At 31.9% G+C, this 18,283-nt stretch overlaps 1 protein-coding gene across 1 annotated transcript in view; it reads right to left on the bottom strand.

Moving 5' to 3' along the window:
• Positions 1-18,283, bottom strand: part of LOC128176228 (uncharacterized) — a 46,271-nt gene that overhangs the window by 6,616 nt on the left and 21,372 nt on the right. The window contains exons 13-30 of the mRNA XM_052842404.1: positions 12,326-12,456; positions 11,610-11,763; positions 11,365-11,382; positions 10,415-10,545; positions 8,154-8,307; positions 7,815-7,832; positions 7,482-7,612; positions 6,212-6,365; positions 5,872-5,889; positions 5,538-5,668; positions 4,267-4,420; positions 3,927-3,944; positions 3,593-3,723; positions 2,325-2,478; positions 1,985-2,002; positions 1,652-1,782; positions 961-1,114; positions 142-159 (exon numbers count right to left, since the gene is read on the bottom strand). Coding sequence (XP_052698364.1) covers positions 142-159; positions 961-1,114; positions 1,652-1,782; positions 1,985-2,002; positions 2,325-2,478; positions 3,593-3,723; positions 3,927-3,944; positions 4,267-4,420; positions 5,538-5,668; positions 5,872-5,889; positions 6,212-6,365; positions 7,482-7,612; positions 7,815-7,832; positions 8,154-8,307; positions 10,415-10,545; positions 11,365-11,382; positions 11,610-11,763; positions 12,326-12,456 — 1,818 coding nt within the window. The remainder of the gene's footprint in view (positions 1-141; positions 160-960; positions 1,115-1,651; positions 1,783-1,984; positions 2,003-2,324; positions 2,479-3,592; positions 3,724-3,926; positions 3,945-4,266; positions 4,421-5,537; positions 5,669-5,871; positions 5,890-6,211; positions 6,366-7,481; positions 7,613-7,814; positions 7,833-8,153; positions 8,308-10,414; positions 10,546-11,364; positions 11,383-11,609; positions 11,764-12,325; positions 12,457-18,283) is intronic.

Here is an 18,283-nt window from a genome sequence, read left to right as displayed (position 1 = left end):
TTATAATTGAATGAAACAAGTTTTTGTAACCTTTAGATATTCATTACTCCTTGGAAAAAGAGGGCAAGGCAAGGTAATTGTTCGATTATTTTGCAGCGGATAAATTTTTTACAAAACATAATTATCTGAAAAACCACTCACCTTTTTTAACGATGGCAGCTGAAAGGTTTTAACAATTTTTAAAGTTACATTTGATACGGAACGAAATTAAAAACGGCAAATGTTTAAGTATGAACACTAAGATGTAGCTATTATCAAGGGTTTTTTTTTCAAATTGAAAAGACATTTCAGGAAACCTTTTTTTTTTTACAATTTGATTAATCATTAAGGTGCAAACCTTTGTGTTCGTAGAAACGGAATAATAAAAACCAGCATTTATCAATATGTAATTAACATAACAACTGTATTTAAGCCATCAAATTTCAAAAGGATTTATATATTATTTTTAAAAAAATAACTACATTGTGTTATTATAGTCTGTCCCAAGATATTTAGGCTGCATATTTGAACGATTTTTAATAAAAAATACACATACCTGTGACTGAAGTGCAATTTAAACCGATGAAGGGGAAAATTTCCAAGATAACTTCATTCACACATTATCATTTTTCCCTCTTAAAAATTCACAGGAACCAAAACAGATTTCCTACGGAGATTTATAATGGGGAATGTTGACATCTTTTCTCCATTCGGAAATATTCGGGACACCTCGCGCAATTTTTCAACGTTATCATCCGGGCGTCTTCATCTCCTTGGCAATGGGAAAACCTCGTAGACTTTTTATTGTTAGCCGTGTACTGATACCTGACAAGCTAGAGGGGGCGTTTCAAAATGGAAATCTTGGGATTTTTTCATACTATTGAATGAACATCGTCTGAACCAAGAGGTATTTATAAATATTGAATAATTTAAGAAAATATGCGGCAAAAATATCTTGGGACAGACTATAGAAGGACTCACTTGGTGGTGTAATATAAGGGTTTACATACAAAGCAATTCTCCAATCTCCGCCACAAGCCTGTGTTTTATCACCTGTGCACGGCTGCAAACAGTCGCCGTCTCTCATTTTCTTTATGGTTGTTAGTTTATTCCCACAAAAACACTCTTTACCATACTGTAGATATACAAGATACATTGATTTCATTTAAAAGCCTATAAACTGCAGTGTTCACTTCAATACAATTTGTCCAACTGTGCCTAAAGCGGCAAATTGATATACTTGTTCCCATGTAAATAAATATTTGAATCAAACAACGAAGGCATCAGTCATTGCAAACCAATGGACAAACCCTACCTAAATCACCAAAGACAGCATTAAATTCACATTTCTAACCATCCAAAGAACGCTACCCCAAAGAAGATTTTGTTTTCAATGGTAGTTTCCTGCTACATGTATATCCAAAATGTGTGATATCATACAAACCTTCAACATTGAGGTCATTAGACACAATTTTACGAACACTTATCATTTTTTTCGACAAACGACAAACCATGACCTGTAAATACTCAATATATGCCCAACACAGTTGACAACTATAATGTACGTTGCCGGAGAATAATGCAATATTTACACAATTCTATTGCCCGACTTCCAATCTCGAATGTAATATTTTTCTGAATCTAAAATTGTCCTTTTCTGATTACTTCGTACCTCTACACCGTAGTATTTAAACTTTAGATCCGAACACGTTTTTCTGCAGTTGTCCACTGTCATTGTTGTAGAGATGGTCTTCTTTTCGTTCAAGGTTCTGGCTTGTTGATCCATGTAACAACCAACAAATTCTACAAATATTCACCTGTATTAAAACAACAAAGTACTTTTATACATTTTTTTAAATTTTCTTATGATTGAATAAAACATGTTTTTGTAACCTTTAGATATTCATTACTCCTTTGAAAAAGAGGGCAAGGCAAAGTAAATTGTTCGTTTATTTTGCAGCGGATGAATTTTTTACAAAACATAATTATCTGAAAAACAACTCACCTTTTTTAACGATGGCAGCTGAAAGGTTTTAACAATTTTTATAGTAACGTTTGATACGGAACAAAATTAAAATCGGCAAATGTTTAAGTATGAACACTAAGATGTAGCTATTATCAGGGTTCTTTTTCAAATGTAAAAGACATTTCAGGAAACCTTTTTTTACAATTTGATTAATCATTAAGGTGCAAACCTTTGTGTTCGTAGATACGGAATAATAAAAACTCGCATTTTATCAATATGTAATTAACATAACACCTGTATTTAAGCCATCAAATTTCAAAAGGATTTATATATTATTTTTTAAAAAAAATCAATACATTGTGTTATTAGAAGGACTCACTTGGTGGTGTAATATAAGGGTTTACATACAAAGCAATTCTCCAATCTCCGCCACAAGCCTGTGTTTTATCACCTGTGCACGGTTTCAAACAGTCGCCGTCTCTCATTTTCTTTATTGTTGTTAGTTTATTTCCACAAAAACACTCTTTTCCATACTGTAGATATACAAGATACCTTCATTTTAAGAAAAAAGGCCTATAGTTTGCAACACAATTTGTCCAACTGTGCCTAAAGCGGCAAATTGATATACCGTATATCAGGTTTTTTCCGCGTGTATCCAATTTCCGCTTTGTTCGCGACGATTTCCGAATCGCGTAAAATATATCAGCGTAAATTTGATACAAAGTGTTGTTCTTATAATATAGTTCTCTCTTTCCTAATGAAGTAAACAGGTATGTACAATTAGAATAAACTGTGTTCAGTAAGTTTAGAGTAGAAATTGCGGGATCGGAAGCAAGCGTAAGATAATAGGTATGTAAGCCTCATAGTTTATTTAATAATCCATTGACAAGCTAATTAAAACGGTCGCTTTTTTGCGTAAACCAATGTCTAATTATTTTACCTGAGCTACTGTAACGGTACATGATCTATTTATCTATGACTGTTTGCGTCTCTGAACATAATTATCGGTAATTATTTAACATGAAGGGAATGGTGTAAATGGCAATTTAGATACTGTTACCCTCTTACTTCACAGGGTTCAACAATCTTGAATTATATTTTCACTATGACTTTGAAATAGTTAAAATTTGATTCGCGTAAATTTTATATACCGTTCTAGGTTCTAAATCGCGGAAAAAACATGACGCGGAAAACACCTGATATACAGTAGTTGTTTCCATGTAGATAAATATTTGAAACAAGCAACAAAGGCAGCAGTCATTACAGAGAAGTGGATTAACCCTACCTGAATCACCAAACAAAACTTTTTAATAATAAAATCAAATTCACATTTTTAGCCATCTAAAGAACGTTATCCCAAAGTAGATTTTGCTTTCCATGATAGTTACCTGCTACATGTGTATCCAAAATGTGTGATATCATACAAACCTTTAACATTTAAGTCTTGTCTTGTACGAACACGTATCTTTTTTTCGACAACGACAACTTATGACAAGTAAATACTCAATATACACCGGATACAGTTGATAACTAAAATGTTAGTTGCAGGAGAATGTGCAATACTAATACAATTCTAATGCCTGACTTCCAATCTTGAATGTAATATTTTTCTGAATCTAAAATTGTCCTTTTCTGATTACTTCGTACCTCAACACCGTAGTATTTAAACTTCAGGTCCGCACACGTTTTTCTGCAGCTGTCCACTGTCATTGTTGTAGAGATGGTCTTCTTTTCGTTCAAGGTTCTGGCTTGTTGATCCATGTAACAACCAACAAATTCTACAAATATTCACCTGTATTAAAACAACAAAGTACTTTTATACATTTTTTTAAATTTTCTTATAATTGAATAAAACATGTTTTTTGTAACCTTTAGACATTCATTACTCCTTTGAAAAAGAGGGCAAGGCAAAATAAATTGTTCGTTTATTTTGCAGCGGATGAATTTTTTACAAAACATAATTATCTGAAAAACCACTCACCTTTTTTAACGATGGCAGCTGAAAGGTTTTAACAATTTTTATAGTAACGTTTGATACGGAACAAAATTAAAAACGGCAAATGTTTAAGTATGAACACTAAGATGTAGCTATTATCAGGGTTCTTTTTCAAATGTAAAAGACATTTCAGGAAACCTTTTTTTACAATTTGATTAATCATTAAGGTGCAAACCTTTGTGTTCGTAGATACGGAATAATAAAAACTCGCATTTTATCAATATGTAATTAACATAACACCTGTATTTAAGCCATCAAATTTCAAAAGGATTTATATATTATTTTTTAAAAAAAATCACTACATTGTGTTATTAGAAGGACTCACTTGGTGGTGTAATATAAGGGTTTACATACAAAGCAATTCTCCAATCTCCGCCACAAGCCTGTGTTTTATCACCTGTGCACGGTTGCAAACAGTCGCCGTCTCTCATTTCCTTTATGGTTGTTAGTTTATTTCCACAAAAACACTCTTTTCCATACTGTAGATATACAAGATACCTTCATTTTAAGAAAAAAGGCCTATAGTTTGCAACACAATTTGTCCAACTGTGCCTAAAGCGGCAAATTGATATACCGTATATCAGGTTTTTTCCGCGTGTATCCAATTTCCGCTTTGTTCGCGACGATTTCCGAATCGCGTAAAATATATCAGCGTAAATTTGATACAAAGTGTTGTTCTTATAATATAGTTCTCTCTTTCCTAATGAAGTAAACAGGTATGTACAATTAGAATAAACTGTGTTCAGTAAGTTTAGAGTAGAAATTGCGGGATCGGAAGCAAGCGTAAGATAATAGGTATGTTAGCCTCATAGTTTATTTAATAATCCATTGACAAGCTAATTAAAACGGTCGCTTTTTTTTTGCGTAAACCAATGTCTAATTATTTTACCTGAGCTACTGTAACGGTACATGATCTATTTATCTATGACTGTTTGCGTCTCTGAACATAATTATCGGTAATTATTTAACATGAAGGGAATGGTGTAAATGGCAATTTAGATACTGTTACCCTCTTACTTCACAGGGTTCAACAATCTTGAATTATATTTTCACTATGACTTTGAAATAGTTAAAATTTGATTCGCGTAAATTTTATATACCGTTCTAGGTTCTAAATCGCGGAAAAAACATGACGCGGAAAACACCTGATATACGGTAGTTGTTTCCATGTAGATAAATATTTGAAACAAGCAACAAAGGCAGCAGTCATTACAGAGAAGTGGATTAACCCTACCTGAATCACCAAACAAAACTTTTTAATAATAAAATCAAATTCACATTTTTAGCCATCTAAAGAACGTTATCCCAAAGTAGATTTTGCTTTCCATGATAGTTACCTGCTACATGTGTATCCAAAATGTGTGATATCATACAAACCTTTAACATTTAAGTCTTGTCTTGTACGAACACGTATCTTTTTTTCGACAACGACAACTTATGACAAGTAAATACTCAATATACACCGGATACAGTTGATAACTAAAATGTTAGTTGCAGGAGAATGTGCAATACTAATACAATTCTAATGCCTGACTTCCAATCTTGAATGTAATATTTTTCTGAATCTAAAATTGTCCTTTTCTGATTACTTCGTACCTCAACACCGTAGTATTTAAACTTCAGGTCCGCACACGTTTTTCTGCAGCTGTCCACTGTCATTGTTGTAGAGATGGTCTTCTTTTCGTTCAAGGTTCTGGCTTGTTGATCCATGTAACAACCAACAAATTCTACAAATATTCACCTGTATTAAAACAACAAAGTACTTTTATACATTTTTTTTAAATTTTCTTATAATTGAATAAAACATGTTTTTGTAACCTTTAGACATTCATTACTCCTTTGAAAAAGAGGGCAAGGCAAAATAAATTGTTCGTTTATTTTGCAGCGGATGAATTTTTTACAAAACATAATTATCTGAAAAACCACTCACCTTTTTTAACGATGGCAGCTGAAAGGTTTTAACAATTTTTATAGTAACGTTTGATACGGAACAAAATTAAAAACGGCAAATGTTTAAGTATGAACACTAAGATGTAGCTATTATCAGGGTTCTTTTTCAAATGTAAAAGACATTTCAGGAAACCTTTTTTTACAATTTGATTAATCATTAAGGTGCAAACCTTTGTGTTCGTAGATACGGAATAATAAAAACTCGCATTTTATCAATATGTAATTAACATAACACCTGTATTTAAGCCATCAAATTTCAAAAGGATTCATATATTATTTTTTAATAAAAATCACTACATTGTGTTATTAGAAGGACTCACTTGGTGGTGTAATATAAGGGTTTACATACAAAGCAATTCTCCAATCTCCGCCACAAGCCTGTGTTTTATCACCTGTGCACGGTTGCAAACAGTCGCCGTCTCTCATTTTCTTTATGGTTGTTAGTTTATTTCCACAAAAACACTCTTTTCCATACTGTAGATATACAAGATACCTTCATTTTAAGAAAAAAGGCCTATAGTTTGCAACACAATTTGTCCAACTGTGCCTAAAGCGGCAAATTGATATACCGTATATCAGGTTTTTTCCGCGTGTATCCAATTTCCGCTTTGTTCGCGACGATTTCCGAATCGCGTAAAATATATCAGCGTAAATTTGATACAAAGTGTTGTTCTTATAATATAGTTCTCTCTTTCCTAATGAAGTAAACAGGTATGTACAATTAGAATAAACTGTGTTCAGTAAGTTTAGAGTAGAAATTGCGGGATCGGAAGCAAGCGTAAGATAATACGTATGTTAGCCTCATAGTTTATTTAATAATCCATTGACAAGCTAATTAAAACGGTCGCTTTTTTTGCGTAAACCAATGTCTAATTATTTTACCTGAGCTACTGTAACGGTACATGATCTATTTATCTATGACTGTTTGCGTCTCTGAACATAATTATCGGTAATTATTTAACATGAAGGGAATGGTGTAAATGGCAATTTAGATACTTTTACCCTCTTACTTCACAGGGTTCAACAATCTTGAATTATATTTTCACTATGACTTTGAAATAGTTAAAATTTGATTCGCGTAAATTTTATATACCGTTCTAGGTTCTACATCGTGGAAAAAACATGACGCGGAAAACACCTGATATACGGTAGTTGTTTCCATGTAGATAAATATTTGAAACCAGCAACAAAGGCAGCAGTCATTACAGAGAAGTGGATTAACCCTACCTGAATCACCAAACAAAACTTTTTAATAATTAAATTAAATTCACATTTTAGCCATCTAAATAACGTTATCCCAAAGTAGATTTTGCTTTCCATGGTAGTTACCTGCTACATGTGTATCCAAAATGTGTGATATCATACAAACCTTCAACATTTAAGTCTTGTCTTGTACGAACACTTATCATTTTTGTTCGACAACGACAACTTATGACAAGTAAATACTCAATATACACCGGATACAGTTGATAACTAAAATGTTAGTTGCAGGAGAATGTGCAATACTAATACAATTCTAATGCCTGACTTCCAATCTTGAATGTAATATTTTTCTGAATCTAAAATTGTCCTTTTCTGATTACTTCGTACCTCTACACCGTAGTATTTAAACTTTAGATCCGAACACGTTTTTCTGCAGCTGTCCACTGTCATTGTTGTAGAGATGGTCTTCTTTTCGTTCAAGGTTCTGGCTTGTTGATCCATGTAACAACCAACAAATTCTACAAATATTCACCTGTATTAAAACAACAAAGTACTTTTATACATTTTTTAAAATTTTCTTATAATTGAATAAAACATGTTTTTGTAACCTTTAGATATTCATTACTCCTTTGAAAAAGAGGGCAAGGCAAAGTAAATTGTTCGTTTATTTTGCAGCGGATGAATTTTTTACAAAACATAATTATCTGAAAAACCACTCACCTTTTTTAACGATGGCAGCTGAAAGGTTTTAACAATTTTTATAGTAACGTTTGATACGGAACAAAATTAAAAACGGCAAATGTTTAAGTATGAACACTAAGATGTAGCTATTATCAGGGTTCTTTTTCAAATGTAAAAGACATTTCAGGAAACTTTTTTTTACAATTTGATTAATCATTAAGGTGCAAACCTTTGTGTTCGTAGATACGGAATAATAAAAACTCGCATTTTATCAATATGTAATTAACATAACACCTGTATTTAAGCCATCAAATTTCAAAAGGATTTATATATTATTTTTTAAAAAAATCACTACATTGTGTTATTAGAAGGACTCACTTGGTGGTGTAATATAAGGGTTTACATACAAAGCAATTCTCCAATCTCCGCCACAAGCCTGTGTTTTATCACCTGTGCACGGTTGCAAACAGTCGCCGTCTCTCATTTTCTTTATGGTTGTTAGTTTATTTCCACAAAAACACTCTTTTCCATACTGTAGATATACAAGATACCTTCATTTTAAGAAAAAAGGCCTATAGTTTGCAACACAATTTGTCCAACTGTGCCTAAAGCGGCAAATTGATATAGTTGTTTCCATGTAGATAAATATTTGAAACAAGCAACAAAGGCAGCAGTCATTACAGAGAAGTGGATAAACCCTACCTATATCACCAAACAAAACTTTTTAATAATTAAATTAAATTCACATTTTAGCCATCTAAAGAACGTTATCCCAAAGTAGATTTTGCTTTTCATGGTAGTTACCTGCTACATGTGTATCCAAAACGTGTGATATCATACAAACCTTTAACATTTAAGTCTTTAGACACAATTTGTACGAACACTTATCATTTTTGTTCGACAACGACAAATTATGACAAGTAAATACTCTATTTTTTTCTCATACGTTTGGTGTATATTACCCGTGTGATAAAACTTTGCTATATCAAACGGGTGATGCTTGATCAAATACTTCCGGACCGAACTATTTTTGACACAGCCCCTCGCTTCAACGCTTCAGTGACCTATTTTCGAAGAGTTGCGAGTACTTTAAACATAACTATATCTACTACAAAAAGTGATATAAAAAGGATTTTGTCAAAGACTTCCATTTCTTACAAATATGAAGGAAAACACATAACTGCGTAAGCATAGGCGTCGGAACCCGGGGTAATGGGGGAGGGGGGGCTTAGCCCCCCCCCCACAACTCTTTTTGAAAGGTTATACATAACCGTAACCAAAAGACCTTTATTCTTGTTTGTCAAGATATTTGATAAGTGTAACCCCCTTCAAACTGTCAATTAGCTTTGGGTAGTTTATAAAACTGCAAATTACGGTAACTATCAAGGACTTCATCCTGACGACGCGATGAAAACAGAGTGCACTGGTTGTGTTTATATACAAGAACTTACCGAAAAAATGTTTCAAAGACTTTGATTCCACCACCAGTAAGCATCCTTATTTACTATTACAATCCCAAATCATTAGGTTGGTGTTTGTGTAATAAAACATCAACAACTGTTCCTTGTTCGAGTCAATTCAAACTAACGAGCATTCGCAACTTTGTGTATGTCAACAAACTTGATTATTCAAGTCTTCTGATCAGTATTTACATTTAATCAAATGAAGAAGCTCTAAGAAAAATTATTTAGAGCTAAAAAAATATTTCAAGGTTTATTTCAGTAAAACTTTTCATTAAAACAGTTTAGGCTTATCTCAGAAATGACGTACTAAATTGTATTGCGCAAGGTCACAATAACTTCATGATACAACGTTGCATCATTGGTTTTAATCTTTGAAAAAAAAATCAATATTCAGCTCATATAAGGGACTGTCTCAAAAGCTTCACAATATAAATCAAATTGTATGAGATAAATAGAACATCTATAATTGTGTGATTTTATATTTGCTTTATCCAACTTGTTGGCAAGCCTCACGAATATATACACCATTTCAACTCGTTGGATAAAGCAAATATGAAATCACACAATATAGATATCCTCTATATACCGGACACAGTTGATAACTAAAATGTAAGTTGCAGGAGAGTGGTGCAATACTAATACGATTCTATTGCCTGACTTCAAATCTTGAATGTAATGTTTTTCTGAATCTAAAATTGACATTTTCTGATTACTTCGTACAATTTGATATAGTTGTTTCCATGTAGATAAATATTTGAAACAAACAACAAAGGCAGCAGTCATTACAGAGAAGTGGATAAACCCTACCTGAATCACCAAACAAAACTTTTTAATAATTAAATTAAATTCACATTTTAGCCATCTAAAGAACGTTATCCCAAAGTAGATTTTGCTTTCCATGATAGTTACCTGCTACATGTGTATCCAAGATGTGTGATATCAAACAAACCTTCAACATTTAAGTCTTGTCTTGTACGAACACGTATTTTTTTTTTCGACAACGACAACTTATGACAAGTAAATACTCAATATATACCGGACACAGTTGATAACTAAAATGTTAGTTGCAGGATAATGTGCAATACTACAATGTAATACAATTCTAATGCCTGACTTCCAATCTTGAATGTAATATTTTTCTGAATCTAAAATTGTCCTTTTCTGATTACTTCGTACCTCTACGCCGTAGTATTTAAACTTTAGATCCGTACACGTTTTTCTGCAGCTGTCCACTGTCATTGTTGTAGAGACAGTCATCTTTTCGTTCAAGGTTCTGGCTTGTTGATCCATGTAGCAACCAACGAATTCTACAAATATTTACCTGTTTTAAAACAACAAAGTACTTTTAAACATTTTTTTATTTTCTTATTGTGGTAGAACAGATTTATTATTATCTATTTCATATGTATTTATTCGTTTTTGGATTTTCTATTTTCGTTTTGTGCAGTATATTCATAAATATTATTCATCTAAAGTTTTATTGCGCGCGTATGGTTCTTTAATTTCATTAGTTCATATTATTATCCAATAAATTTGATTCTCTATTAGTATAAGTAACCGTTCAACCTAAGTTCAATTGGGCAGTATTTCATTTTAACGACGTCGGACAATCCAGTGTATATCAGCTGCATCTTGTGGTAGGTTAATATTATATTTAGTTATATATTTCTTTACTACCATGATAGTGATTAGGGCATATTATTTTAATTGCAAGGTTTATACTTTATCGTATTTTTGCAGTTAATCTTGCTATTGTAATTTCTGAAACTTGTTTGTAAGTTCTAATATGAAATTGCTACAAAACATGTTTTACCATATAAATGAATACTGAAATAACGGTTGCATTTTTATCAACGAAATATCGAAACTAAAACATATTGAATGTACATGTAAAATTGTATTTTGTCTAATGTATTTTTCTTTGTTTATATTCAATGCTTTAAAACGTTTAATAAATCTGTTAAACAAAACGGCTGTCTTTTGGAATTCCTTACTGCTTGGTTACATTATAATTGAATAAAACAGGTTTTTGTAACCTTTAGATATTCATTACTCCTTAAAATTTAGATGGCAAAAGTTTCGTTTATTTTGAAATCTGAATGTTTTAGGTTTTACAAAACACTCACCTTTCATGACAATGGCAGCTGAAACGTTTAAACACTTATAATAGTAACGTTTGTTACAGTACGAATAAAAACAGCAAATCACTGATAATGAAGATGAAGATGTAGTTGTTGTAAGGGTTTTCTTCAGATTGGAAAGGTATTTCAAGAAAACGTTTCTTCCACTATGATTGATTATTTAGGTAAAACATATGTACTTGTTTATAGCAAATCATGAAGACCAACATTTTATCTATAGAAGGACTCACTTGGTGGTGTGATATAAGGGTTTTCATACACAGCAATTCTCCAGTCTCCACCACAAGCCTGTGTTTTATCACCTGTGCACGGTTTCAAACAGTCGCCGTCTCTCATTTTTGTTATGGTTGTCAGTTTATTTCCACAAAAACACTCTTCGCTATACTTTAGGTATACAAGAAACACACGCACTTATTTAAGGAAAAAGCCCATAGTCTGCAGTGTTCACTCGAACACAATTAATCTTACTGTACATGTGCCTAAAGCTGCTAATTGATATGATTGTTCCCAAGTACACAAATATTTGAAATTAGCAATATAGGTATCAATCATCGTAGAAAAATTGATGTAACCCTACCTGAATTACCACAGAAAGCATTTTATGAATAAAATTACATTGTAATTCACAATTGTAGCGATCTGAAGAACTTTACTTCAAATAAGAGTTTGTTATAATGGTATTTACCTGTTATTCAATATGAATGACAACATATGACAACATACACACCTTCAACATTTTAGCCTTTTGACACAATTCCTACGAACACTAAACCATTTTGTTCGTCAAACAACTAGTTATTTTCAGTCATTACCCAATATATGCCTGACACAATTGAAAAAAGTTTCAGGGGGAATGATGCAATTCTAATACAATTCAACAATGACTTTTATCATGAATGTAATATTTTTCCGATTCTTAAATTGTTCCTCTCTAGTTATTTCGTACCTCTACGCCGTAGTATTTAAACTTCAGATTTGTACACGTTTTTCTGCAGCTGTCCACTGTCATTTTTGTAGAGATGGTCATCTTTCCGTTCAATGTTCTAGTTTCTTGATCCATGTAGCAACCGACAAATTCTACAAATATGCACTCGAAGTGTAAATTACAAAGACAGTCACCTGTGTTTTGAAATGAAGACAATTTTAGATACACTTGTGTGGATTAGGTTTCCAAATGAATACCAATATATAAGGGAGGTATTAACTGAAAGATACACTAAACATTTGTTCCTATCGACGTTTTCAGACTGTTTTAAGTATTTGCTCATATTATATGTAGTTCTGGTGATAAAAGAACATTTTTTTTCGTTAATTTGGTTTAACAAATAAAATCATTTTTATGCATGTACATATTATATATACAAACAGTATCGACAAATACAAAGCTGTAGGATTTACCTGTCAAGAGAAGTTTGATTCCAATGACGTTAACATTACAGACGACCACTAACAATATGATAAGTTTCCACATTGTGAATTGTTTTCGAAAGAAAAACAAACTAGTCAACTATCTGCTTTATATACTCTCTGATATTGGTGTCCTCTTCAAAACGTATTATTAAAATGAAACCAAATATCTTGGAAACATTATATCAAGTTATCGAACGTTTACGCCCCCTCAAACTCTCTTTTTTATTTTCGCATTGTATAATAATCTGAATATTTTAAAAATAAGATTTATAGAGTAACAATCATGACATGCAACAATACCCATCCCTTGACCTCCTTTCCATCGCCCCGAGAGCATACACCTCGTGTACAACATACATTTACTTATCGATCCGCATGTAGTGGAATATGTGGTAATGCAAGTTAGTAATTAAAGATGAAAAAATCATTGTAAAAATGAATCAATGGTACAATTGCATATTCCATCAGAATATCACTTGTGCCACTTGTGGATATGTAAACTCGAAATATTTTGATGTTTTCCTGTTTCCTCAATCGTTTGTTTTGTTTCTATCGGTGATTTACCTCAGTCGACAAAATTTTATGATGGTGCGCTGTTCCGTGCGGTCAGATAACGTCGCATTTTCGGGCGTTTTTAAAAACATATTTATGCCGTGAAATCTTTTAAAAGCCCTCTGCTGGTTTGAAAATACTTTCAAACGACGTATGAAAATGACATACACCATACAGACTACATCATTTTAGAAGATTATGAAGTTTTGAAATGTTTTATGAAAACTGTAAATATTGATATCTAAAAACTTTGGACAATTTTTACGCTTGGCCGTGCGTACTTTCCGCAACCCTTCGATACATTAAAATTTTAATTTATTTCTATGGGAAACATTCAAAACCACTTTTGTTTGAATTGAAATTTTATGACAAAGATTTAGATATACAATATGTATAAATAACAACATTTAAAATGACAAAAATGCTTTTTGGGCAACTCGTATATATATATATATATATATATATATATATATATATATATATATATATATATATATATATATATATATATATATATATATATATATATATATATACACACACACACACAATGTATATATATATTTTAAAGGGCAGTTCTGATACAGTGGTTTCTGTGAAGATGATTATTAAAATACACACCCTTTATTACACATATTTTTAATTATCTCCACCTTTAAAGAGACGTTACCCTTTATTAAAATGATATTGACTTCCTTTTACCTTCAAATGCATTGTGCAAGATTACCGGCAAACGGCTGAACCGGCAGAAGAATTTAATAAAATGTCTGAAAATTTGTGTCCTCAAAACAGTTGAAAACCACTTACTAGTTATTACAAAAGATTCAAAACATAAAAATTTACATTTTAATTGAATGCAACTTTTTTAAAACAAGGTGAAAATATTGATTACATTGGAATCATTTTTATTCGTGGGGTTCAATGTTCGTAGGCAGTCAAAATTTTCCTGGTTCGTAGGGACATAATTTCGTTGGTAGTGTAATCGGGATAATTTCAATAAATATAAAACAAGTGATTGTATACACATTCGTGGGGATGTAAATTCGTAAGCAAGGATTACCAACGAAAGCCACGAACATTGGTCTCCAACGAACAATGATGGTTACACAGTAATCAACGTTCATTTTACAGAGAAGAACACTTTTGTTATTTAATAAATTACTATTAGAATTTTTAAATGAAATTGTTGTTTGAATCCTTAAATAATGGCAGCATCATAAACTATCTTGGTCCTGTGTAGCTCTCTTTTAGCTCACCTGAATCAAAGGTTTAAGTACGCTTTCATGATCACTAGTTGTCCATCGTCCGTCCATCTATCCGTCCGCCCCTCCGTTTGTCCGTCCTTGCGTCTGTCTGTAAACTTTTCACATTTTTGACTTCTCTAAAACCACTGGGCAAAACTTAACCAAACTTGGTACAAAGCATCTTTATGGACGGGGATTCTAATTGTTAAAATAAAGGACAAGACCCTTTTAAAAGGGCGATAAATGCAAAACAGTGAAAATAGGGTATGTGTCTTTAAAAATGTTTTCCTTAAAGGTCATATGAAACGATTTTTAACACTATGATTTTCTTTCATGAATATTAAGCTTGGTATAAACAAATGTTAAAATACATGATGTAAGATTTTTTTGCCTTTGCATTACTGAGAAATAACCGTGAAAACTGAGCACCTGAAAAAATTCTTGCCCGCTTATCGTTCTTGATTTTGTGGATTTATGACGTCACAAAGACCCACCGATGTAAACAACGCATTGAAACTAGTGTAAATTTACAGTAGTTTATCGATTAAATTTTAGTAATTTTTGCATATATGAACGTGTCTTTCCTTTCAAATGAGATCATTTGATTTCGTAGTAGCCTACAGATGACTTGGTTTTAATTGGTCGTTAATGAGTAAATCTAATATCAGCTTCTCACAAAAGTAAAATCATGATGAAGATCCCGTACTGGAGTGGAAATTTAACGAAAGAAATGCTCCAACATTATATTGATTGAGCTACATTTATAGGGAATTAAAGCATTTAAAATTGATTTGATTTATTTTGTCACATAAAAAAGTATATAAGGCAGGCCAATGAAAATGTTTGAGGCATTGTGTACATAGTTTAATTGTATTTAAGAGCTGCTATAAAATGCCGTAAAATTATTCTTAAATTTTATTTCGAAATAATATAAATTTCTGACTTATTGATATATACATGTAGCAATATCTTTAGAAAATACTTTGTGTACACGTGTATTAACGTTTTATTAAATTAGATCGCGGAAATATATAACATTTAAGGATTTAGAAATGTATCGGTAAAATAAATCGGTTGTTTGATAAAAATAGTTGTGAACGAATGTGAAAATAATCAACAGATTATATTAAGAACAAGCATCAATAATGAAAAAAAAACAACCGAAAGAAAACATTGCGGAAGAAAGTGAGATAAAAGGGACCTGTGAGTAAACACCGCACATACACGTTTTAAAATCAAAACACGGCACATTCAAGTACACGTTTCAAAAACAAAACATTTGAAGAAATTTCTCTTAGACTAAAAATAATTAAATGGTAACATATTTGTGAATTTGAAAGTGAAACAAACAATATAATCGTGAAGCGAATGAGGCACAATGAGGCCTACAAGTTGTTTAGAAAAAAAATCTTAATGAATTGCATGAACGTGCAAATGGGAAAAAACGATCAGACTTATTTTTGAATTTGTCAATTTCATTAAAAAGATCAAAATAAAACATATAAATATGCTTATATTAAAATTATATTATACTTGCATGTGGATCTATGAAGAAAATCATTTATTCTCCCTGCAGTCTCGAAACCGAATATCATTATGTACACGCTATTACATGTAAATAAAAACGCACACGATTTCATTTCTTGAGAGAAAAAATACTGACGTGGTTGATTATTGTATAATTATACAAGTTTTTATATAAAATAGTATTTTTTTTCTTTTAAAATGGTGCAAAATGACATGGATATTTGTATTCACAACATAGCTTTATAAGGCGATTGGGTCTTACTGACGTCATAAGCAAGGGAGGTAAGCCGCGTAAGTCAATGTTCCTTTTCCCGATTAAGTAATTTTGATCGACTGTGGCGCTCACATTTTGCATAAAATATCCAAAAAACAATGTCAGTCTTATTAAATAGGCACTTATGAACTCATTCCCATATATAACTCAATATGGTCAGGATATCGTTTCATATGATCTTTAAGAACCACCGTACCAAAAATGCCAATATTTACACCAAAGCTTGTACATATTGAGAAAATTCTATATTGTTACAAAACTGGGACCCCAAGATGGGTTCAAAATATAACGTAGAAATATATTACGGAACTACTTGTTTAAAAATCTTTTTCTCAAGAACTACTGCACTATAAATGTCAATATTTACACAAAAGCTTGTTAACATAATGAAGATTCTGAAAATTGTGACTCTTGGACCAATATTGGGGTCCCAAGAGGGGTTCAAAGTTTAACATAAAAATATACAGGAAAAATGTTTAAACGTCTTCTTTTTATAAGCAGCAATGCTACAATTTGTGAAATTATTATGCAAGCATCCTCAAAAGGTGTAGATTCTAAATCATTAAAATAATGACCCCTGGACCAATACTAAGGCCGCAAGAGGTGTACATGTAATTCAATGTTTGACAGAAAATATAAAGAGAAATTGTTTAAAAATCTTCTTCTGAAGAAATACAATGCTACAAATTGTGATATAGCAATGAAACCATCCTCAAATAATACCGATTCTAAATTGTTAAAATTGTGACCCTAGAACCAATAATGGGGCCCAAAGAGGGGTTCAAAGTTTAACATAGAAATATATGGAAAATTGTTTAAACACCTTCTGAAGAAAAACTACAATGCTACGATTTGTAAGATTGCTATGCAAGCATCCACAAAATTTTTGATTAAAATTGTTACAATTCTGACCCCCGAACCAATACTGGGACCCCAAGAGTGGTTTGACATTTAAACATAGAAAAAAAAGGGGGAAATGTTTTAAAAACTGATATAAAATGATACAAGGAACTGTTGGTCAGGTGGGCTTTTGTTTAGTTTAATGACTGTGCCAATTCACGTTTTGTGTCTAAACTAGCAACATGTCTTCATAAACCTAGAAAAATGTATAGTCTTGGAATTCCACTTCCAAACTCAATCAAAGCAATAGTAAATCTATAGCCAACGTTTCTTTTATAATTTGAAATATAGGTAAGAAATCAAAGATTAAAATACAGTCTCTATACACCCATAATAACAGCTACCAGCTGGGCCAATATTGTGGTTACTTCAGTTAGGGACTTGGTCGGAAACAGCTGCTCCGCCTTCTAATTCCCTCCCTCCGCTCAAACCTTCTTGACCTCTCAAACAGCAACACAATGCTATATTAATTATCTCTAATTATCTCACAATCAAAATAAGAATCTAAAATAGATTTATTTCTTCACACAAATCATGAACTACAACGCTTTATGTCTAATTGAGTATAACTGACTGCCTAGTGCTAGCAGAAAGAACATTGCACTCGTAAAACTCTCTTACTGTAGATACCTGGATTTTGACTCACGTTATAGATGTTGAAATAAAAAGACATTCGTTTGGTATTGGAAATGACGTTTATCAAAACCAAATATGCCATAAATGAATCCGGATATTTTGTATCCGATCTAACATTTTATCAAAACAAACAAAGTGATTTCGAAGATATTGCGTGTACAAATTCATAAAAAGAGCAAAATTAAATAGAAATAAAGAGATTCAACAAAATTAATAAGTACTTCCATCAATGTAGAACTCCTAAATTTTATAAAGTTTACTTTTAAACAAAATACAAGCGAGTAGGCGATTGGAAATAAATTTATATCAAAAGAAGTACGTGGCAATCTTTTGGAAACAGAAGACCACGCTGACAAGAAAT

Source organism: Crassostrea angulata, chromosome 3 (genome assembly GCF_025612915.1).
Source record: "Crassostrea angulata isolate pt1a10 chromosome 3, ASM2561291v2, whole genome shotgun sequence".
In the NCBI taxonomy this organism is placed as follows: domain Eukaryota; kingdom Metazoa; phylum Mollusca; class Bivalvia; order Ostreida; family Ostreidae; genus Magallana; species Magallana angulata.
The sequence above is the reverse complement of the archived record's forward strand: the minus strand, read 5'-3'. Positions and strand labels throughout refer to the sequence as shown.